Source organism: Panthera pardus, unplaced genomic scaffold (genome assembly GCF_024362965.1).
Source record: "Panthera pardus isolate Hobbes unplaced genomic scaffold, ASM2436296v1 HiC_scaffold_21, whole genome shotgun sequence".
Classification (NCBI taxonomy): Eukaryota; Metazoa; Chordata; class Mammalia; order Carnivora; family Felidae; genus Panthera; species Panthera pardus.
In genome coordinates this window covers 18,928,011-18,952,483 of record NW_026526777.1, presented here as the reverse complement: position 1 = coordinate 18,952,483, position 24,473 = coordinate 18,928,011, and the positions used below count along the sequence as shown (strand labels likewise).

General features: G+C 32.5%; 1 protein-coding gene across 3 annotated transcripts in view; it reads left to right on the top strand.

Moving 5' to 3' along the window:
• The window catches only part of BRINP3 (BMP/retinoic acid inducible neural specific 3), a 415,072-nt gene that overhangs the window by 16,250 nt on the left and 374,349 nt on the right, over nucleotides 1-24,473 (top strand). For all 3 annotated transcript variants that reach the window (XM_019465615.2, XM_019465616.2, XM_019465617.2), the window contains exon 2: nucleotides 8,328-8,613. In XM_019465615.2, the coding sequence (XP_019321160.1) occupies nucleotides 8,378-8,613 (236 nt within the window). In that variant the 5' untranslated portion in view covers nucleotides 8,328-8,377. The remainder of the gene's footprint in view (nucleotides 1-8,327; nucleotides 8,614-24,473) is intronic.

Below are 24,473 nucleotides of genomic sequence, written 5' to 3'. Positions count from 1 at the left end.
TTTTTTTTAAGTCGCTGATTGGATAACCTTAGGTGTCTGTGATGCCTAGAGTTATATGATATTTTTTTTTGCTTTGGGGATTATCACAACTTTTTGGCTTTTTATATATTTGTTTTACTTTTTGAGAGATATTGAAAGGATTATTAGTGCATAAAGAAAAGAAAAAAAACCTTTCATTATAATTTCCAGATATACCCAGTGACAAACTGCATGGCTAAAAGTCAGAATGACTTTTTTCCCCATTTCTACATGTTACTATTTATTTCAACAGGTGCACAAAGGCAGAGCAACTATTTCTGTATACTCCTGGTGGAGTGCAGGAAAGAGAGAGTGGCAAAATTCTGCCTACTTGTGTGGAAAAAGGCACGCATTATGTAACGTATGCAAGATTTTATATCTTGATGAATTTCTTGACATCTTTATAGAATAAAATGCCAAATTCTACTCCATTAGGCTATTTAAAAATTCATTACTTTTATATAAACAATGTCTAGATAAGAAAGAAGAATTTAAGGTCATTTGAGGTAAAAAATTATAGAACATAACTGGCATTTAACTAAAGCCGTAAATTAATACATCATTACTGAAGTAATGATGTAAATCATTGAATAATGGAACTCTTATTCTTTTATTTATTTGACCATATACCATATATAGGTCATGAATATTCAACGGTGAAAAGTGTATATGTATATGCATATAGGAAGATGATGTGTTATATTATCCATATCTTTGAATACGTTCACCAAATGTAATACTTGAGTTTGCCATTTTAGAAAAGCAATGCCTTTGAAATGATTTTCCTCATAACTCATCTATCCTGCCAAATAATACTTTAAAATATATATTTTTAGTTGTAGTCTTGACTTTTCACACTATTATTCCTTAAAATAATACTTGTGAAAGATGATCCTAGTATTCATGTAATTATCTGGCATTTTTGACAACATAAGAAAACTTACCTTGGTTAAAAATTTATAATGCATTTCAGAAAATATTAAAATAATCTCATAATTTTATTATGTCTCCATTTTGAGACACCAACTCTGTTTTTTTTTTTCATTTCATTATAAAGCAATTTATAATAATATGGAGTCATTAAACCTACTGGATTAATCTTGCAATTTCTATGAAGAGCAAATAGGTAAATTAAATCACTCTGACCATGATTATACTTTTTAACCCAATAAATAGCACACATAATCTGAAAAAAAGTAGTTTTGCAATTTTTTAGTTTATAGTACCTGTTTTTAAAGATATTAAACTGAATCACATTTAACTTTTATTTCATTTTCTATTTCCATTATTTATATTTTCCATTTAAAATTTTTATTTTGTTCAAAAGCATTTTATTAAGTGGTAACAAAATTCCTAATAAATAAATTTCAATCTGCAATCAGTTCTGATTAGGTTGTAGTGTGGTATCATAGGGAGAGCATGGTTTTCAATATGGGTTCAAGACTAATGCCATTCGGTCCTTGCTCTGTTGCATGTTTATTCACCTTGAACCTCAGTCATCTAAACAAGCTAATGGTGATATTAATATATACTGCATTGTGTTGCTATGAGGTGAAATACAGAAATATTGGCAAATTTTTGGCATACCAAAAGACCTTGATAAAGGTAATTTATTGGGAAGAAAATAATGTCATTTTCATCATCACTGTCTATTTTCCCCCCAATAAACTTTGGAAGGATTTGAGTTAAAGTTATCCCTAGTATATGACCTTTCAAATGGGGAGGAGCAAGCTATTCAACTGCTGTTTCTGTTATTAAATTCCAGAATGACAACACAGTATAACATACATTATGCTTAATAATGAAAAGAGATCTTATGTTTGACTTTACATTTGACCTCGTGTTCATGTGACCTATCTTTAGAAACTATGAATAACAAATATAAATGACAGGATCCTAAGTTTATATGCATGATCATTATATTCCCTTATAATTATACTTAAAGCTAATAATTAATGATAGTTTTATATCCTTGCTCTTAACAATTTTTGAATATTAAGAATGCTTTGCTTTGATACTACTTGAATGTGTCATTTATGTTTGTGATTTGGACATCTAAACCATTATGTCAGGACTCCTTTTCCCTCCTTTCTCAAGTATAAAACTATGGTCATCCTGTGTAGCTCAAATGCAAACTCCTTTGTAAAGCTTTCTTCTTTCCATGTAGAATGAGTTTTCTTAATCTTGTCATCCACATCACATTAATTACACCTCATTTTACTACTTACTTACCCACTATTTATTCATTCACTTAACCAATTCTTATTAAGAAACTTTATTTCAGGTACTTTGTTAACTGTACCTGGTTGTCATTAAAATACGAACAATTATCGTCCCCTAAAACTAAGTCTGATTGAAGTCAGGGGAGATATGTAGCCAAACAGACAAAATATATGTATAAATATACAATATAAATGTGCTATATAGATGAAGTGATGGGATCATGAAGACCAAACAATCTCAAAGGATCACAGATAGCTTCATGGAGAAATGACAGTCTAGTCTGAAATTCAAATATAGGTAAGGATTGAGCAGGTGAAGGGATTCAAGTAGAAATAATAGGTCAGGTAGAATAAACTGCATATGCAAAGATGCTGAAGAAAGGGAGAAAGGGAGATGAATTTGAGGAATAAAATTATGCTTGCAGCATGGTTGATGTTTGATTGATAACTGTAGTGTTATATATAGGGAGAAAAGATGCAGAGGAAGAGTTAAGTAAGGAAAGATCATTTTAAAAATTATCTTGAAAAGTTTGGATGTTATCCAGAGGGTAAATGACACAAAATCATAAGCGGGGGTAAAAGAGTTGTAGGTTCAAACTTAACTTTATATCAAGATAACTCTGTAGTATAAAGAACAAATTGGAGAGAGCCACATGGGTATTAGGAAGACCAGTTATGAAGCTATTGGAGCGACCCAGAATAGAAGCTATGGTGGTAGCATTGGGGGTACAGAATGACCCACTCAAGTCAAGTGCATGTGGAATGAAAGTGTTAGATTTGATTCTTGGGAAGAACTTGGGAATTGATTGGATATGTGCAATGAGTGAGAAGGTAGAGGAAAGTAAGATTTGGGGTTAAAGATTTGAGAATATGGAAGTATCGTTTATGAGATAAAGAAACCAGAAGGAGAAAAAAATGGAAAATGTTGATTTTTAGTTGACAGAGGTATTGGTTTCTAACAGAGACTACCCTATAGGCCATGTGTCCTTCCTTACATAAAGCTTTCCTCATTTGATTGTAAGATTCTGAAGACCAAAGCAGCATTTTTAGTGATACCTGTGATCCAGCTTCATACCAAAACATGTTAGGGTATTTTGCACATTGTAGATGATAAGTAATATTTACTTTTTTTATCGTGTGATTTCTTTGTTAGTAATCCTACCAAAAAGGAATATAAATAATTGCTATTTAGAAAGACTATTGAAAATTTACAGTTAAAAATATGTTAACTCTTCCATTATTTATTTACTTATACAGTGTTTAGTATATATTTACTTCAGAGCTAATGTTTGTTCAATATATAATAAAATACCATATATTATATGATCTATGGTAATATAATAATATGCTATATATTTTAATAGATTCTAGGAGTATTATATACAAATATATTTATTTTATAATGATAAAATGATTCTAATATTTATGCTTTGGTAGAATGTATTCCATTAAATTATTAAGGAAGAATGTGGTTTTTTAATAAATATAATCATTTGGGAGTTAGAGACTTTATTTTGAAGACTTAACTTTTTATATTTATAAATTCCAATATTAGTGATTATGACTGTTGAGGAGCTATTTCATAGAGCAATGTAGCAGTTGCTGAAGATGAGGAATTTGGAAAATGGGTGTATGACCTGGAGCAAATCAGTTTTCCTTGGATCCTTGCTTCATACAAAAAAAACATGTATAAGGGATTAAGAAAGAGAGAGAGAGTGTGTAGAATATGTGGTAAAATGTAAACAATTGGTAGATGTGGCTGAACGATATATGTGTTTATTGTACTAGCCTCTCAACTTTCTGTGTGTTTTACAATTTTCAAAATTAAAAAAAAAAAGGAATCTCTTTGACACAATTATTTTCTGAAGCTTCTTTGCATATGCAAAATTGTAAATGGGTTTTATTCCCTGAGAAACTATTTTGAACATGCTAGCGAAAAATCAGTTCAAATGCAAACCTAAAAGAAGCAATTATATAGTATGCAATGTTAATTGTTTAACAAATAGTAATAATTAATATTCAGCATTCAACTAGACATTAAATAATGAGATAATGTGCTCTAAAAGATGAACCTCTATGACACGACCCTTCAGTCTAAAGGATATTAAGTCTAAGTCAGTAATTCATAATCTACTTTCTATCTCTGTAATTTCAGCTATACTGGAAATTTATTTTTAATATTATAGGAAATATTGCATAAATTCCAATATTTTATGAATTTCAAATAATATGATATGTCATTATTTTGGATAAAAATAATGCATTGCCATCCTGCAGTAGGATTAAGAAGAGCTAATGATGGGGAATATTTATTATATACTAGAATACATACTATATATATTATGTTACATAGTCTCTTATTATTTATGTATTTATTACATGCTTTAGTGTTTATTACTATATATGTAACATCCTTTGGTGTGCTTCTTCTGCATAGACTTTTTGGGTATTTGCAAGTAATAAACTTGTGTCATTTGGTAATGCTCCCACTGAATTTTATTTTGTGAGGATTGGTTATGACAGAAGGCCATGTACTAAATATCTATTTTTTAAACAATATGATACTTCAATATTTACTGCTTCCTCTTAATTTTTGAAAATAAAAAACTTGATCAGTGCGATTTTTAATTGAATACCACTTTTTAAATATGAACTCATGTTTTTTTTTGCCTTGTTTTTAATGTTTTGTTGTTTTTTGTTCTTCATAAAATATACCCTCACATGTTTCAGAACATGCTGTGCATTGACATTGTCATTTCCTTAGTTGGCCTCTTAAATACTTAGTTAGAAATAGTAAATTCAAGATAATTTTGTCATTTCCTCACAATCCAGAGGGTGACATTAGCAAATTCACTTCTCAGTTTAATAATTCTTTCTTTCATTGGACCTCATGATTTCCCTTCCTTAGTAACACCTATAAATACAGCTGTTCACTTCAGTAGTAACTTCCAAGTAACTTCAAGAGAACCCTACCCAATACTTTTGAAATTGGCATGCTATATCATAAAGGCATCTCTCACACAAGGACAAATGTGGTTATTAATCCGAATCAAATAAAGGAACCAATGCAGGCCATTTGGTAATAATTTAAAATTTACAAATGTGCATTTACCTGCTTTTATGACAAACTAGGTGAAAGAAGTACTTTTTTTTAAGTGAACATCGAGTCTAATGGCCACTTGTCCTAAGAATCTTTGGAAGCATACATCTTGCCTTAATGTATTCTGATACTACTTTTCCCTCTGCTTTTTAACTCTTAAAGGTGATTTCTCAAAGGTGACTTCAGTGGAAATGTTGGATATCATAGTTTGGTTATTGTTCATCTCTTTAAAAAGACCTTATAATTATGATTTCAAGAGATTCCCCCAAATTAATACAAATTTGGACAGGATTGATTCTCTCATTATCCCAGTGCTAATGAACTTTCTTTCAGAAAAACCCACTTTCAAACAGAAGTGGGAGCATGTACCCAAATTAGAGAAGTAGAAGAAACAGAAATAATGAAAACATAATACTAACATTTTTAAGTAGTTCTCCTACACACAATTTAAGAGAATCTTTCCATTTTTCTCTGTGTTAAGATTATGAAATATCACAACCATGAAACATCTTCAACACACTTGGTAAAGAAAAGAATAAAAACAGTAGTTCTGGCTAATTAAATATTGGAGAACTATAGAATTTTAGAGACCTTAAATGCCAGGTCAATTATGTGCTACTTTCTTTTTTAAGTTTGTTTGTTTGTTTGCTTGTTTGTTTAGAGAGCACATACTTCTGCACAGGGGAGGGGCAGAGATAGAGGGGGAGAGAGAGAATCCTAAGCAGGCTCCACGCTGTCAGTGCAAAGCCTGACATGGGGCTCAGTTCCACAAACCATGAGATCATGACCTGAGCCAAAATCAAGAGTCGACTGCTTAACTGAGCCAGCCGGGTGCTCTCCTATACTACTTTCTTACGAACTCATGTGCTGGAACATAAAGAGTTGGCTTAATTTTATGGTATATAATTACACAGTTTCATATTAGTATTAAATGTACCTTGAAGCACTCCTAAGCTCCTCCCAACTTCCTGGTACTATTCTAGGTCTTTATGTAAGAAAATATGACTTTTTTGTAGTGTAGTGATGATTAAATGTTTCTTATTTAAATGTATTAGATCAACAGAATGAAAATATGTGTTCAACTGGGGCGCCTGGCTGGTTCAATAGAAAGAATGTGTGACTTTTGATTCTGGGGTTGTGAGTTCGAGCCCTATGTTGGGTGTAGAGATTTCTTAAAATAAATAAAATTTAAAAAAAATATGTGTTAACAAAGATAAATATTTATTAGTAATAATGGGATTATACTATACCATTACACACAGTAAGAATCCTCAGTTTATGAATATAAATGAAATGTACTAATTTTAAGAAAAGTGGTATAGTTCCTACAGAAGAAACAATATAATTAAAAGTTATGTATTGAATCATTTGACAGTGTTACATTTATACAAGTAATTGATGGCGATCTAGAAACTCTCAACTTATATTCCAAAATCTGTCTATTATATGATATTATTCTTCATTGTGAAAAATACTTTTTTAAATGTCTTTACTTATCAGATTTCCTATGTTGTTTACAAAAGAGGGCATTGTTTAATAATGACAGCGGAGAACTCACATCATTGGGGCAACTCGTATAGTATGTGGGCATTGTCTTTCTAATTGTATAGTGTGTATGACTGAGAATCTGATGACCTAGGTCAGTCATATTGCATCACTGTTTGAGATACTTTATAGTTGTAAAATTATTGTTCTATACCTTTCACGTATAAATAGTGTATGATTAAATTGTGAATTATAGAGTCATAACTAGAAAGCAAATTAAAAATATCAATCACCCTATCCAAACACCAGAGAAATATGGTAACTATTATAATTAAAATATTTTATTTAATACTGTGCATTTTGATCACCTTCTAAAGAGATTTTCCTGACTAAAAACTCTCGCAATCAAAATGTTTTCATTAGTCAGATTTATATATTGCATAGTTCTAGGTGGCATAAATAATGATATTGGAAAAGATTGGTGAAGGTTGGAAAGTACAATTGAATTCAAATATTTGTAGAATATTTTGTGTAACATATAGACATTGCATTCGCTGCTCTGTGTGAAGTCCTCTATATTCTCCCATACCAGGATTGCACCTCTGGGTATTTTATTTTTGAATGCTTCTAATATTAATGTATGTGATTTCATAGTTTACGTATAATCTGCATCTGTCTGTTTCTGTGTGTATATGAATTTTGCAGATATGCCTGTTTATCTGAAGAATAAGACACAGATGCACATTTACATGTTTTTAAGGTCCTAGAACTAGTTTCATTATAATTCTGCTTAAATAATGAGAGAAGTTTGTCCATAATAGAATAATGGGAAAAAAGTCTGAGAAAACACACACACCTCCCCTTCCATCCATCACCCCTGCACATCCATCCATCCATCCATCCATCCATCTATATATAGAAATAGATAGATGATAGATATATATATATATATATATATATATATATATATAAACACAGTAATATATTTATGTATTCTTAAGTGCACAATTTTATTCCATTTAGTCTCTATATTATGAAAATAACTACCTGAATATCTTTGATCCATTTCTTAGAGATTATTCTAAAACAACTAAAATAAACAATAAAATACACCTAACATTAAAATTTATAACATAACATATGGAATAATTAAGCATATCAACATTTCCCTTGAAAGTGACCATTGTTATAAACACTTAGGCAGAAAAGAAGTATTCGTCAAAACTTCTGATCGTGGCTGTATGACACTGTCATGACCAAGTCTGTTATGACTCAGTGACTGTTTTTCCAATAAATGCAAAAGGACACAAAGTCTGCAGGGCACACAGCTTTGGAAAAGAAAAAAGAAATCATTTTGTTTTACTTATTATTTACTTTTGCTATCATCTATTTCAAACAATGATATTAGATTAAAAAAAACAAAAGAATTTGCCACCTCAGCACCTTAATTGCTAGAACAGAATCTTCTAGGGGCTAACTAATTGCCTGTGTATTTTGTCTAGGTGTTGAGGGAAAGCTAAGAGAATGAAGGCTCTAAATCCCCAGTGGAAGCATGATATGGCGGAGCAGAGCTGGTGCTGAATTGTTCTCTCTGATGGCTCTATGGGAGTGGATAGCCTTGAGTCTTCATTGCTGGGTTTTAGCGGTTGCTGCTGTTTCGGATCAGCATGCCACAAGCCCCTTCGACTGGCTCCTCTCTGATAAGGGACCCTTCCATCGCTCACAGGAATACACAGATTTTGTGGACAGAAGCCGGCAGGGATTTAGCACAAGATACAAGATATACAGGTATGAAGCAAAGGGAAAGCAATTATAGAGATATCTTCCTTGAAGGTTGTGTATGACTAAGTTTCTCTAAGGGAAAGTTTCAGATGGGAAAGGGTAATTCTCAGAAGGGTTATTATTTACTATTCACAATAGTACTGTTTTCTGGTTATTTAAAAGTATTTCTTGTACATGCAATACATATATATTGTATATTCCAATATATATAAATTTCAATTAACTTTGAAGCTGAGTTTATCATTTTAAATAGCCAAATTTTTAAGTGAATTTTCTTGAGATTCCTTTCTACCTCATACCATGCTATGTTACCTTTTTTAGCTTAAATAGAAATGGTATCTTCTAGTTGCTGAGAAGTTGAGTCTCCTGATCCTTTTTTCCCTTAAAGGTAATTGTACATTCAGAAACTGAAGAAAATGGCAATGGGCTAAAAAGAAGTAGCAGATAAATGTGACATGATAGCAAAGGCCAAGAAAAAGGAAGGGATGGAGATATATGGCCTTTTCTTTTACCCTTGTTATATATTTGAATATAAATAAGTTACACAAAAGGAGTCATATATTAAATCCAACACACTGCCTGCTTCCCCCAAAACCAGTGAATCCATTAAGTAGAGGAGTGTACAAATGATTGCCTGAATGGATTAGATTGTATTGATCTTTGCCATAAAGAATGTTTCACGTAAGGTTATCAGTTTGGTTTGTTTCTTCATGATTGAAATTTACAATTCCCAGCAGCTGGTTTAGCATTTATGCAGAAGCAAAATTTAATATTGTATTTTTGTGTCTGATTCTATGTAGATACTATTATATAAGTATTTTATTTTATGTTGTATGTGCACCAGAGGGCACTGTGCTTCTGGTCTGTATGTAGTCTATTATACATCATTGCGAGAAATTTATAAATCCTATCAGTAATGCATATTTACAGAACAGACTGAAGGTACTGAACAAGTTTCATGAAATCACACTGTTCCCTGTGTTTGGATGCACGTGCGTGCACATGCTTTTGTTTAATAAGAAATCCCTTAGTCCAGGCAGCCAGGGCACATTCACAAGTCTGCAAAAAGACTTATTCTATTTTTAAAAAAATGACATAATAAGTATTAAAGATTTTCTTTCTGAAATGCAGCAGGAAACAGTCAATATAATATAATTCCAGCTTCATTCTTTTTACATGTGTTTGTTGGTTTAGCCAGATTTCCTTTACAAATTGTGTGAAGCTACTTGAACTTAAGATTGTAAGAATGTCTAATATTTCAGCATTCTGCACGAGGATTTTTAACAGTCTGTCAAACCAACTAACCCAGAGCATGTCTCCATGATCTATTGGCATCTGTATTGGGAGGTCTGAGGTGTTGACTAGTGTGTGATTGTTTGGCTCAGCTTATGGGTCGATCAGCTGTGAGTTGGAAACATGGCCTGACATGTCTTTAGAGGTTCTAAGTTGAATGAAAGAGACACTATTTGGATCACCACAGTGAAAGGTAATGAAAAACAGTGCCTTGGGATGTGTTTGCAAGGCTCATATATACCCTTTTATCTTCATGGAACTGTATTCTTAAAGACCTCCTTTACCCCTATGCTCCTCATCCTTCCTATGTCTTTATCTGTGTGGCTTGAATAAACATGTATGGGAATTGTTTATTTATAAACAGTGGAATACAGTGTCCCTTTCCCCCAGCCCAGACAAGGCTATAACTTCTTATGTTACCTTTGAAACCTTGCCTAATGATATTCGTTGATGGTTGATATGTAATGAACAGTGTAATATATTTATGAGGATTCCTTTTGTTTTGGAACAGTAAGATATTTATTTATCCAATTAGTATTTATCTAAATTTCAGATAATTCTATCCACCAGTGCATCTAATGCAATGGATCTGCACTGTTCCTTGTGAAGTTAAGGTTGTTTTTGAGATATTAGAGAATCTCAAATAGAAGGATTAGAATGACTTTTTGTTATTGTTGTTTTTACTTAAAAAGTATTTGTCTTAAAAGCTAATTATTAGAGACTTTGTCTTTTATAAATATTTGTCTTGAAATACAGAATTTAAGGCACATACGTGGAAAATTAACATTTCTTATATTAAGCACTAGATTAATCATTCTAAAAAGACCAATTTCAAAGAATGATCAGCCAAATTTTACTATGTTTATTATTACTGTCATAAGCTCCTTCATGCAGGGTATTGCACTGATATAGTTTCTGCAAGGTATTAGTTCTAAATGTAAAACATATTAACCTATTAAAAGAATTAGGTCAGATCTTTTTCAGTTATCTTCATTTTATATCCTTCTCCAGCAACATACTTTTCTTTTCACCTCAAAAATAAAACAGCAAAATCATAACCATTAAACATTACTAAGATCACAGTCAAGGCTTAAAGAAGAAAAAAGTGCCATGATTTTTTTGACAAAATACATTTTTGCCAATTAATGAGGCCCATATCTGTATTTTTAAATTAAAGTGTATTATAAAGAAATTTTAGATTTTTGCTCTGGAATAACACAATCAATTAAAAATGGTTATTTTATTAGTAGATCGTTGAATTGGAGGATATAGAATTAACTTGCTAACACTTAACTTATCTGGTTAACATTAATAGTTGGGTGTTTAGCCATCTTTCCCTCTTAGTTGAAGATTGATAATAGAATCTAAGCATAGGCATTTTAAGTATCCTCAGTTTTAGAAAAAGGATTATGCTTGGAGAAATTTTGTGTGCTACAAGGCATAGAATAGGAGCACACTTGATCCCTTAATCAGTTGGAGCCTTGTGATTGGTTACTATGCTCTAGAAACGCCCATAAGCAGTAGGCCACCAGCAAATGCATAATTTCTTTCAGTCCTGGAGATTCTTCCTTCCTTCCTTCCTTCCTTCCTTCCTTCCTTCCTTCCTTTCTTTGTTTCTTTTTTTTCTCAAGAGAGTCAAAGTGCAAGTGGGATAGGGGGAGAGGAAGAAGAGAGATAATTTTTTTTAATGTTTATTTATTTTGCGAAAGAGCAAACATGAGTGGGGGAAGGGCAGAGAGAGGAAGGGAGAGAGAGGATCTTAAGCAGGCTCCACACCCAGTACGGAGCCCTACACAGGGCTCAATCTCCCCACCAGATCATGACCTGGGCTGAAATCAAGAGTGCAATGCTTAATCGACTGAGCAACCCAGGTGCCCCTTCTATTCTTTTAATAAATTATAAGAGTTCCAGACAAGGGACTCACTTTTAGCAACTCAAACTTAGAATTATCTTGAATCACATCTATAAGTTCTATGGTCATAGGAAGGTGAATTTTATTTCCATAAAAGAGACATTTCGCATATGTAGATCTTCAGATATGGTGATACAAAACAAAAACCTATAAAATCCTTTCTTTGCTTTACCAAGCTTCTACCATTCTTTGTTTAAGCATATGTGCAGGTTAACATTAAGGAAAATAATGTTGCTTTTCTTAAAATCTTCCAAGATAATATAAAGATATGGCATATTACCACAACTTAGTTTACTTCCTCAAAGCAGTTTTTCAAAACAAAATTTGAATGAGAATAGGAAACAATTGAAATAAATGTTAAATGTTGTGCCTTATTGGTCTTGGTGGTCATATTCTCTGAAAAAAAAATACTTAAAAAATGGTGTGCAAAGGAGAAGATAGTCTAGAAAATAAACAAATGTATGGACATTTTATATATGATAGGGGTATATGAAATTGTATATGGGAAAGGGTGAGCTTTTGAGTAAATGGTGTGCAATTTGAGTATCCATATGAGGTAAGCAGAAATCACATTCCTTCCTCTTCTGATATATACAAATCCACTTTAAATGGAATAAAGATCTATACGGGAAAGGCAAAAATGTTAACTTTTTAAAAGAAAACAGAGGAAAATACTTTCATGATGTTGGGGTTTGTACGGGTTTCTTCACCAGGCATTAAACATTGCACATCAACAAATATTGATCAATTCAGGTATATTGACATATATATATATATACGCGCGCGCACACACACACACACACACACACACACACACACACACTAACAGGAATCTGGCCACCGGTAGCAGCATGGATGAATCTCCAAAACAGAATATTAAGTGAAAGAAACTAACACAGGAAAAATTGCACACAGTATGATTCTGTTATATGAAATTCACAAAACTAAATTGTATTGTTTGGAGATGCACACCTGAAGATAGTGGGCAAACTTAAAGAACAGCAAGGAAATTACTAAAACAAAAATCAATATAACAGTTATTTCTATGAGGATGTAAGAAGGATGGGATTTTTAGGGCAGAATATGAAGGATTTTTAAGGTAATGACAACTCTCAATTCCTTAAAGTGGATGGTTGTTGCACTGGTGTTCTTTAGATTCTAAATATTTGTTTTAGGGGTGCCTGGGTGACCGAGTCAGTTAAGTGTCTGACTTTGGCTCAGGTCATGATCTCATGGTTTGTGAGTTCAAGCCCCACATCAGGCTCTGTGCTGACAGCTCAGATCCTGGAGCCAGTTTCAGATTCTTTGTCTCCCTTTCTCTGCCCCTCTCCTGCTTGCACCCTGTCTGTCTCTCTCAAAAATAAATAAATAATAAAAATGGAAAGAAAGGAAGAAAGAAAGAAAGAAAGAAAGAAAGAAAGAAAGAAAGAAAGATTTTAGACTTTTAATATAGCATTTTATATTTCACAATATAAAAAATTTTAATAGTAGTATTGTGTCAGCTTTGAATTGGAAGATTGAAGTCTTCAAATTAAATAGATTAATTCTTCCCTTTGAATTACCCCAAATTCAATACTTACTACTAAAGCTTATTAAGCTCTTATAAATTCTATAGAAATGTTTAATGATATGAGCAATATATGCTCCATTATAGTTTAGTATCTATACATGCATTAATATGCAATAATAAAATTTTTCTTGTTGATTTTTGTTTACAAAAACCATAATTTTTATATGTGAGTTTTACTATAGCCTTTCATTGATGGGATTATTACATAAATTTCAAAAAGCCAACATATAGATATTTTAAATAATATGTCTATAAACAACAAACATTAAAAGAACTTATATTTCTAATTCAAATTAATGACTATTTTACCACAATTAAAAAAAAAACCAAAAGCCCCCATAGATAGTTGACTAAATCTTTCTGCTGTTCAAAACCCAACTCCATTGCACCACTCTTGTCTTTGTGTTCGTGTGTATTAGTTTTGCTCAGTAAATATATCCTTCTAATATACATTCTCTGTTGCCAGAGGCCTAACAAAATTGTGTTAGACTGTTGCATTTAAGGTTCCCAATATATCAGGCCTCCCCATCTCAACGACCTTATGTATTACCTCCATCCCTGACTTGGGCTTGGGCAGCCACATTGCCTCAGTGAATGGGACATCAGCAAATATGATGCAGGCAGTATCTTACGAAGTGCTGGTGCACTGGGCTTGCCCTGAATCTTACCTGCAACTACTCTGTGAAGACGTTCAGTCTAGACCAGTAGAAGAGCTGAGGACACATGGAGCAGCTGTTGCTGCTCTCTGGACCTGATGGCCATCATATGAGTGACCCTAGGCATACCAGGAGAACCTTCTAGCTGGGCTCAGCCAATATTGTTTACTCATTCACAGAATCATTAACAGCAACAATAAAATCTTGTTTTAGGCCTCTAAGTTTACAGAAGGTTTCCACGTATTATATGTAACTGATAAAAGTATTCTTCATCAGGAATACAGATTGGACAGGTATTTATTAATGGTGTCATAAGTAATATGAAATGGTAAAGATAACATTTATCATAAAGTGCTTCTTTATTTAAGGATGCATACATTTTTTAAATAGAAACTAAGGGGGTTTGGGCTTAAAATCTCTCCTATCCAAACAGCAATTCCTACACAATCACTTTAAATTTCCTACTAAAATACTATGAATCTATGAAAGGGAGTGGATTTTGGAGGAGAATGAAAACTGATAAGAACACAGGATTTGAGATTGACACACATTGTATTGGACTATGAAAGGCATTTCAATAGTCATAAGTGATTAGCAAACATACTTAAATGCTTAAGATAGATTAAGCCAAATAGTCTTGACAAAGGTGATACCTTAAATACAGTTGGGAACTACATCATTATCACTACCTACTCAGAAGCCCAGAGTTGGCACCTAGGTAAAACTATGCAGCCCTCTTTCAGCTGCAAGACTCTGTTTTGTGATATAACCAAGTACACATAATTGATTTCTCTCTTTATTTTTTTTTCAAGTTTTAATTTAAATTCCAGTTAGTTAACATACAATGTAGTATTAGTTTTAGGTGTAGAATTTAGTGATTCAACCCTTACATGATTTCTCTCTTTCTTACCATGCTTGGAGATGGTAGTTCCTAAGAATAATACTATAGGTAGAGAGTTGCCAGTTGAGTAGGACCCATACAATATGTGGGGCATACGTACACTAAAAAAAAATTAATTGTTTATTTAAACTATAATTTGATTGCTTGTCATGTATTTTATCTGTTCTATCTGGTAACTCTATGAGAGGAAGTGATTACTGACTTTGATGATGTTGTATCAAGGACAAGGACTCTCAGAAGTAAATTAGGAATAAGAAAAGAATATAATCAATAGAGTTTCTCATGGACGTTTTTTTGTTCACCCTGTCAGAGAAATTAATGTCAGGGTAACTACTGCATTCGATGAAGATAGCCACACACTGACAGTTAAGCCCAAACCTCTACACATCTTCAGCAAACCAAAGAGCATGTGGGGAAAAAAGAGTGACTCAAACACTGTCTCTTAGCAAAATCTGTGTATTGATAGAGCTCTCCATTCCACATCATGTAAATAAAATAAGGCAGTAATAGCACCTTTGGGTTTGCAGTATATGACAGAGTGCCTATCACATTGTAGCGCTCACAGACCATGTAAAGCATGCTTACAGAAGGAGGCAAAGAACAAATAAAAAAAAAGATTAAAAAAATTACCATAAAAACTCAGTGAGAGAGGGGCACCTGAGTGTCTCAGTTGGCTAAGCTCTGACTCTTGATTTTTGGCTCAGGTCATGATTTCACAATTCTGTTACTTGAAATCTAAAATGCTCTAGCTAAACATGAATTAATTATATAATAGTGGAATTAAAAAAGTGTTGTGTCAGGGTGCCTGGGTGGCTCAGTCAGTTAAGTGTCCATCTCTTGATTTCAGCTCAGGTCTTGATCTCATGTTTCATGAGATCAAGCTCCAAGTCAGGCTCTGTGCTGACAGCGTGGAGCCTGTTTGGGATTCTCTCTCTCTCTCTCTCTCTCTCTCTCTCTCTCTCTCTCTCTCCTTCTCCTTCTCTTTCTCTCCGTGCCCCTCTCTTGCTTGCCTTCTCTCTCCAGCTCAAATAAATAAACTTAAAAAAAAACTCAGAAGAGATGGCCTCTACGATCCTCCTCAATACACACATATACAGGCATTACAAACATGTACACCTTGTCTCCTCAGTAGGTTGTAAGAAACTGTGAAGTCTACCAAACAGAAGAGACGGTAAGGAAAATATGATCTGAAAAGAAAAGAGAATTGGGTAAAATAATGTATAATAATTGGGTAATAATGCAAATAAATGCAGCAATAAGAATAAAATCTACATTAAAAACCGTTACACACAGTAAGTGTAAAAATTGCAAGCATGCTTATGAAATTGTATGGAAGTGTTAAAGTATAATTCTTGGAGGATATAATATTTAACATGACAAGCAGTGATTAAATACCTGTGTTGATAAGTTCATTTGATAGAAATAAATACCTAGAAGAAAGGTCTTATTATAAACTGAGTGAAGTCTTAAAAACTATTTTAAGAATAAAAATTTGTATTTATTTAAACTCTGAAAGTAGAAACTTGAAAGAATAAGTTTAAATGTTATTGCAAACCTTAAGGGTAACAACTAGTGAATACAAAAAGTATATTTATATTAAAATCTAATGCTACATACAAAAACAAACATATAAAATGTCAAAAAAAGAAGATAGTAAAGTAACTTAAGACAAGGTGACTGCAGAAACACCAAACATAAGGTTAATGTAATGAATGTATATATTTCAAGGTCTAAGCATAATTATTGTATTTTGATTAAAACATCTATTTGAATATGGTACTCATAGCAAAGTTACCCAAAACAAAATTATACCTAACAAAAGGTCATAAGAGGTAAAAAGGTGATCAATTAATTATCTTATTATCCATATAATACTATCTAATGAAAGGTATATTATACTAGATCTTCTAAAGGGAGTTAAAAAAAACAGCTGTCATGAAATTTTAATCTACCGTTCTTATTGATGGATGAAATAGTTCACACCAAAAAAAGCAGTGTAGGCGTAGGAAAAAGCAGGTAACTTGAGTATTGAATTTAGCATAATTGTATCACAATAAAATTGTATATGCTAAACATGTAATATACTTCTTAAACATATACATGGGGAATTTATAATATTTAATTTATAAGTTTATGTATATGTGTGTATATATTTATTTTAGTCCACACAAAAGTTTTCAGCACAATGTATCCCTACATTTTAGAGCTTTTGAAATCTTACCATATAGCCTTAAAACTAGTTACTTTCTATATTAATTTAAGATCTTAATTCAACTATTTGCTCATCAAATTGAAAATTGAGATTTAATGGTGTTAAACATGATTTTATTTTAAAATATATTTAATACAATGAGAAATTATTTCATACTTTTAAAAATGCCGAGTTAAATAAAACAAACAAGAGGATTGCTGGAGGGGAGGTGGGCAGGGAGATGGGCTAAAAATGGGTGTTGGGTATTAAGGAGGCCATTTGTAATGAGCACTGGGAATCAATGTAAGTAATGAATCACTAATTCTATGTTTGAAACTAGTATTACACTATATGTAAACTAGAATTTAAATAAAACTGGAAGTATTAAAACAAACAAACTCAAAAACTCAAAAACAGAAAATGGAGCTCAAATGACTTCTCTATGATTTTACTTTTTAAAAATACAAACATGCAGAGCATAAAGACTACAAGTAAATGTATCTCAATGTTTGCTTTATCTCTCCTTGGAAAGTTTTGTACATTTTTCTTATAGTTTCTATAATAAGTATGTGTAAATCTGTGATCAGCAAGATATTTAATATCATTTAAAATATCAAGATGAGACATACTTGAAAAACAACTTCCAAATAATTAACAGTGAAATTATTAGTATTAATCAGGATTATTTAAATAAAAGTTTAAAAAAGTTTTAAAGAAGAGTGTACGTCTTCACACCTATTTTCAAAATAATTATAATAAAACAACTTTATGTCACAAAGAACTATAAAATTGGTCAACACTGGTTTATGGAACATAAAGTGTAGACAAGGAAAAAGAAAGAGATGGAACTAAATATTTTATTTTCATTATGTGATTGTACTTTCACATGTGACTTTATTTAATCCCCAAACAACCCTAATATAAGAATTCCTATTCTACAGATTAACAAACAAGAACATAAAGCTATTGTCCTTTTGTTGACTCCTAGTATTCCCAAATATCTCTTTCATTGCACTTATGCCATTGCACTAAAATCACATGTTGACTCCCTGAACTATGAATGCCTTGAAGGTGGGAATTCTCCATCTTGCTACTTTATTTCTACATTATTATTATAATATCTATTTATTTATTTTGAAAGAGTGAGAGAGCAAGTAAGGAGGGACAGAGACAGAGAAGGTGAGAGAGAGAGAGACCCAAACAGGCTCCACACTGTCAGCACAGAGCCCAACATGGGGCTCGAACTCATGAATGGTGAGATCCTGACCTGAGCTGAAATCAGGAGTCAGATGCTTAACTGAGACACCCAGGCACCTCTTATTATATTCCGTATATTATTCTCTTTCTATATTTCTATCCATCTTTATATTCCTTGAGTGAGCCAGCTGCTCTCCCATTAAAGGCATCAGCTTTACATTTGGGGCTGCCTGTTTTCAAAGCCAATGCTCATGCCATTGAAAAGATCCCCTCTTGACTGTGAGTAAGGAGACATGAATTGTTTTCTGTCTTTGCCACTAACCAACTGTGCTACCACAAATTTATAAATTAATTTCTCACATCTCAGTATCATTTTTGTAAAATTAAGAGTGCACTAGACCTCTAAAGATTCTTTGAATTATAAAATTCAGTGCCTGTAATCCCAAAAGTGAGCAGAAAAATATCAGAACAAATAGATAAGCATTAAATAAAAAATCAACTGTGGTTAATTATTCTATCTGTATTATTCTGTATTTTGCAAAAGTCACTTATAAACACTTCTAGAAACATAATATCTAAACATTTCATATAAATCTGTGTTTATGCAAACTTAAACATCAATTTTGTAATAATTTCCCCTCTACCCACCACTCCAATTATTTTCTATTTCTTTATGTTCTTTTGAAGAGGCTATAGTGGAAGGAAGCTATTTTTCCCAATTGGTTGACTTTCTACAAATCATTTCATTTGTCTGCTACACTTTACAGTGCAGTGATAAATTAGAGAGAGTATTCTAGATAGTGATTTTATACATAAATGCCATAAATTATTTGTTAGTTGATATTTATTCAACAACTCTATTTAGTTATATCTCTAATTTTAAGAGTAAACCATATAATAAATTAACAATTTTATTAGTAAAGTCTAATTCACAATTGAATACACATATGAATTCATACTTTGTGTACTTTAGCTGACATCTGGAAACTTTTAGTAAGGAATAAAATAGAAATATTAATTCAAGGGTTTAGGAATTATAATGGATTTTCAGAAAAGCCCGTTTTCAATGGAGATTGTATACAATCTCATGATTATAAGTAAAAGACATGCTTCATCATAATTTCTGTAATTTGTAAGTAAAAGTTTTAGTCTAATAGTGCATTCATGTTTGTAACTATTAAAACAAGAAAATGAACAGGACTGCCAGCTTACACTATTATTTACAGAAGAGGAAATAACACTTATGATTTTTTTGTCATTCAAACAAATAATTTATTTGATTATTTTGCCCTCTCCCGTTCCACCTTACCAAACATTCTAATTCTTTACTGTCATCATCTCTGTGATCTTCTTCCAAACAAAATCGCCAAAATTGTCAGTGTTGTTTTCTTTTGGTGTCGCTATTCTGGGACTTTTGAATTGTTAATATGTATTTTTTTTTTTACCAAGCCCTATTCAAAAAAATGCACTGTTTAAAAATTGAGGGGAAAAAATGAGTAATAATACTTTTACAAGGATTTCCTTGTCTTTTTTCTTGACTGTGTTTGTATTGCACCTATTTAAATGGACTCTTATTTTAAAAATCATTTGCATTGCATTTTTTATTGTAAGTAAGAAAAGGTCCTAAATAACATTTATTATGCCTTTTCTTGTCTTAACACAAAATAATTACCGTAATTGCCATTTAATTGAAATATTAAAAAAAAAAGCCAACTTTTGAAATATAAGTCAAATGATTAAGATTAGGATATCATCTCTTTTACTTTAATAAACATGTAATGTGAATCATGGTAAAAGATTAGACCTGTACCTTCAAATTGTACTTTCTAAAAAGCTGAAATTTGTCCTGAGTACTTATAGTTTGTAATAGGTTTTATGTAATTAATATATATAATTAAACCATTCTTTTATAGAAGTAGCACATTTTAAATTTTTTGAGATTACTTTCCTATAAATTCCTTATTTTCCCATTATTTTCAATTAGACTCATAATTCCATAATTTGTTTTAGAATGTAAGAATTATCCAATAAAATTCATTCAGCTTAGAGAAGAGGCTTACCATCAATTAATTAGTAGTATTTAACCATGAAATTTGCCTCTCAGACTCAAGTGGCATATGATAATATGTAGATATTCAACAAATTTGGTAGAAAAAATTACACAAAGAATATTCACATATATACTTTTTATTGGAGTATAGTTGACATACAATATTGTATTAGTTTCATGTATGCAAAATAGTCTACAAGTCTATATTTTATGAAATACCACAATAAATGTAGTTACCAACTGTCACCATACAGAGTTATTACAATATTATTAACTATATTTTCTATGTTGTATTTTTTATCCCCATGATGTATTTGTATTATAACTGGAATTTTGTACCTCTTAATCCCCTTCACCTATTACACCCATCTCCCCACCCCCCTTTCCCTCTGGAAAACAAACCGCCAGTTTGTTCTCTGTATTTATGAGTCTATTTCTGGTTTCGTTTTTTAGACTCCACATATAAATGAAATCATGTGGTATTTGCTTTTTTCTGTTGGGCTTATTTTACTTAGAATAATGCCCTCTAGGTCCATCCAAGTTGTCACAAATGGCAAGATTTCATTTTTATGGCTAATATTCCATTGTATATGTATACATCTGTATCCGTTCATCTTTTGATAGACACTTAGGTTGCTCCATATCTTGGCTATTGTAAATAATCTTGCAATAAACATAGGGGTGTACATATCTTTTTGAATTTGTGTTTTCATTTTCTTTGTATAAATACCCAGAAGTGGAATTACTGGGTCATATGGTGGTTCTATTTTTAAGCTTTTGAGGAACTTCCATACTGTATTCCACAGTGATTGCATCAATTTACATTCCTACCAACAGTGCATGCGGGTTTCCTTTTTCCATATCCTCACCAACACTTACGTTTGTTTTCTTGTTGATACTATCCATTCTGATTGGTATGAGATGATGGTAGCTCATTGTGGTTTTGATCTGCATTTCTGCAATGATTAGTGATGCTGAACAATTTTTCATGTATCTCTTGGCCATCTGTATGTCTTCTTTGGAAAACTGCCTGTTCAGGTCACCTACCTATATATTCTTAATCTCCCTTTCATCTATTTCTCTACATATTCCAATAAACAAAGGCAATATAAAAAGCATACTATTTATTAAGTATATTTAAGTGTAAAAGCTAATAGCCTTGAGTTAAAAAAGAAATTTTTATGCTCTTCAGTTACTATTAAAGAATTGTTAAAAATTATCTGAATGTTTTCTTGGTAGAAACAGAAGATTCCACAATATTTGAAAGTACAGTTGAACTTTGAATAACATGGATTTGAAATGTGCAGGTCCCCTTATGTGAAGAATTTTTCCAATAAATACAGTAAAGTACTATAAATGTAATTTCTCTTATGAGTTTCTTAATAACACTTTCTTTTCTTTATCTTACTTTATTTAAGAATACAGTATATAATACATAAAACACACAAAATGCTTTGTTAATCACCTGTTTATGTTATCAGTAAGGCTTCCAGCCAAGAGTAGGCTATTTATTAGTAGTTAAGTTTCGGAGAAGTCAAAAGTTACACACAGATTTTCAACTCTGCAGGGAATCAGTGCCCCTAACCCTCCCCCATTGTTCAAGGGTCAACTGTATATACATTATACACACACACACACACACACACACACACACACACACACACTGCAGACATAGAATTATTTTTGTGTCAGCCTTCCCTTTTTTAAAGTAATTTCCTCCTCTTTCCATGGATGTGCAGGGTACCTGTTCTCTTCCTTTTTGACACAAGTGAAGAGAAGCAAAGAGAATGGCCTTACCATGCATTTACGTGTCCTTTTTCTAGCAGACATTTCCCAGGCTGCTCACTTAAATAGATATTAGCAGCTAACTAATTAAACTATCTCTTCTGTCAGCCTGAAATTAGCGAAGGCTCTGTTTTGCTGCAGCCTGGTGTGCTATCTTATCTGAAAGGCATGTACTACTATCAAGTGCAAAACATAATAGAAAATTATATTTAAAGAGACATACCTCGTTGAACTGTATAAAGTATTTCCTCACAAAATGTATCCTTAAAAGATTAACTATTATATGAAGTGTGATTTTTCAGTCATCACTAAATTCATCACGCATGAAAGTTACACACAGTCACACATTTTCCTTGTTATAAAAAACAAAAAGAATTTTTGAATTATATTTTCAGAAGTGATATTTTTTAATGTACAAGATTCTAATGATAAAAAATGCCTTTAAAATCCATCGACTCAAATATTTTGGTTCTACTGCATGCTTTTTATATGTCATTGTTTGATATGTGTGTTCCTATCTCCTATAATGTAATACAAAAGCACTTTTAACCATCTGACATACCTGTAAAAAATTTTCTGTTTTTCAACATTATAATCTGATACCTTGTTTTATTTCAAATCTGCACATTTGAAAAGAATGTATCCTATATATTCATTTGCATTGCTGATAATTTTAGCTGAGTAAGAGTAAAAATAGATCGCTCAGTCACATCATGAGAAACCCTCACACAACTAGATACATTTCAACTCTTTGTAAATGTTCGAAGGCCTTTATCAACAATTTCAAAATCTCAAAGCTCTGAAAATGAGCCATTTTCTTTTAGTACACATGACTTGAAAACCGGCCCTGACCTGGGCAGATGTGAGACTACTTATAGTTTTTATTTTTGTGCTTGATGCAAATATTCATACGTTGCATTGCAGGGATATGGGTTGATGCCTTTATCCACTGAAGATGTACAAAACATGCGCAATGTCTACCTTATTTTTTCTCTAAAATCTGAGAATTTCTGAATTCAGATGCTTCAGATAGAGCATTGTGGATCTGTATTAATCCCTAACCTTTTCTCTAGCTTTTGCATTTGGATAATATTTTTGAACATGTTAAATGCAAACAGCACAGTTGGATCCCACAAGGTGTGTTTTGTTGTCCAGGTGTGTGATGGGGAATATGTGCAGGTCCAAATGGAGGGCCAAGGAGAGGATGGGCTGGGACGTGTTCAGTGTCAGGAGTGGCTCAGAGAACAGGGGAATCAGGCTGCAGACACTTGCTGTTGAGACCACTCTTCCCAGAGAAAGACCTGTCTCCGGGGATCTTAGGAGTTATATGGAAGCAGCAGCATCATTTTGTGATTAGAAATACTTGTGTTCCCCCGGTGCCAGAGACCCCTGGTCCCAGGCTCATCTGTAAGGAGTCTGGCTCACACCAGTTATCAAGTAAACCCCAATTCTCTTCAACACATTTCCTGGTAACCCTCACAAATTGCACAGAATACCAACTGATTTGTTCATCTATCAGGTTAACAATCCCATCCAAGGAGATTCAATACATTTTTCTATTCTTAGCTTAACATATTAAAAATTCAATCTTGGACACTTAATTTATTTAAATTAATAAACTAACTTTTTATTTTAGAGAGAGAGAGAGAGCATGAGCAGAGGGTGGGGAACAGTGAGAAAGAGAGATAGAGAGAGAATCTCAAGCAAGTTCCATTCTCAGTGTGAAACCGAACACGAGGCTCGATCCCACAACACTGGGATCATGACCTGAGCCAAAATCAAGAGTTGGAGGCTCAACGAACTGAGCCACCAGGTGCCCCTCCCTTTTCATTTTAAATGTTGAAATTATATTCATAATTTTTTTTTAGGTTGTGACCTTGTGATTCTTATGCTTTATTGAAAAGTTTTTAATTTTAATCTTTTTTTAGTTGATCTTTAACTTAAGGAGTTAAATTACTTATTTTTGACATTATATTTACAAAGTTTTTTAAGTTTATTCATTTATGAGAGAGAGAGACAGCACAAGTGGGGGAGGGGCAGAGAAAGACGGAGACACAGATTCCAAATGAGGCTCATGATCAAATGAGGCTCATCAGGCTTCATGATTTCAGCACAGAGCCTGATGCAGGGCTCAAACTCACAAACCGTGAGATCATGACCCGAGCTGAAGTTAGACGCTTAACCGACTGAGCCACCCAGGCAAAGGCAACTCATGGTAGGATAAACAAAAAATGAATTGGCATTATAGAACTAAAGTTTCAGGCCTGTACCTATCATTTACCTTTTGTGTAAACCTGTAAAATTATATATT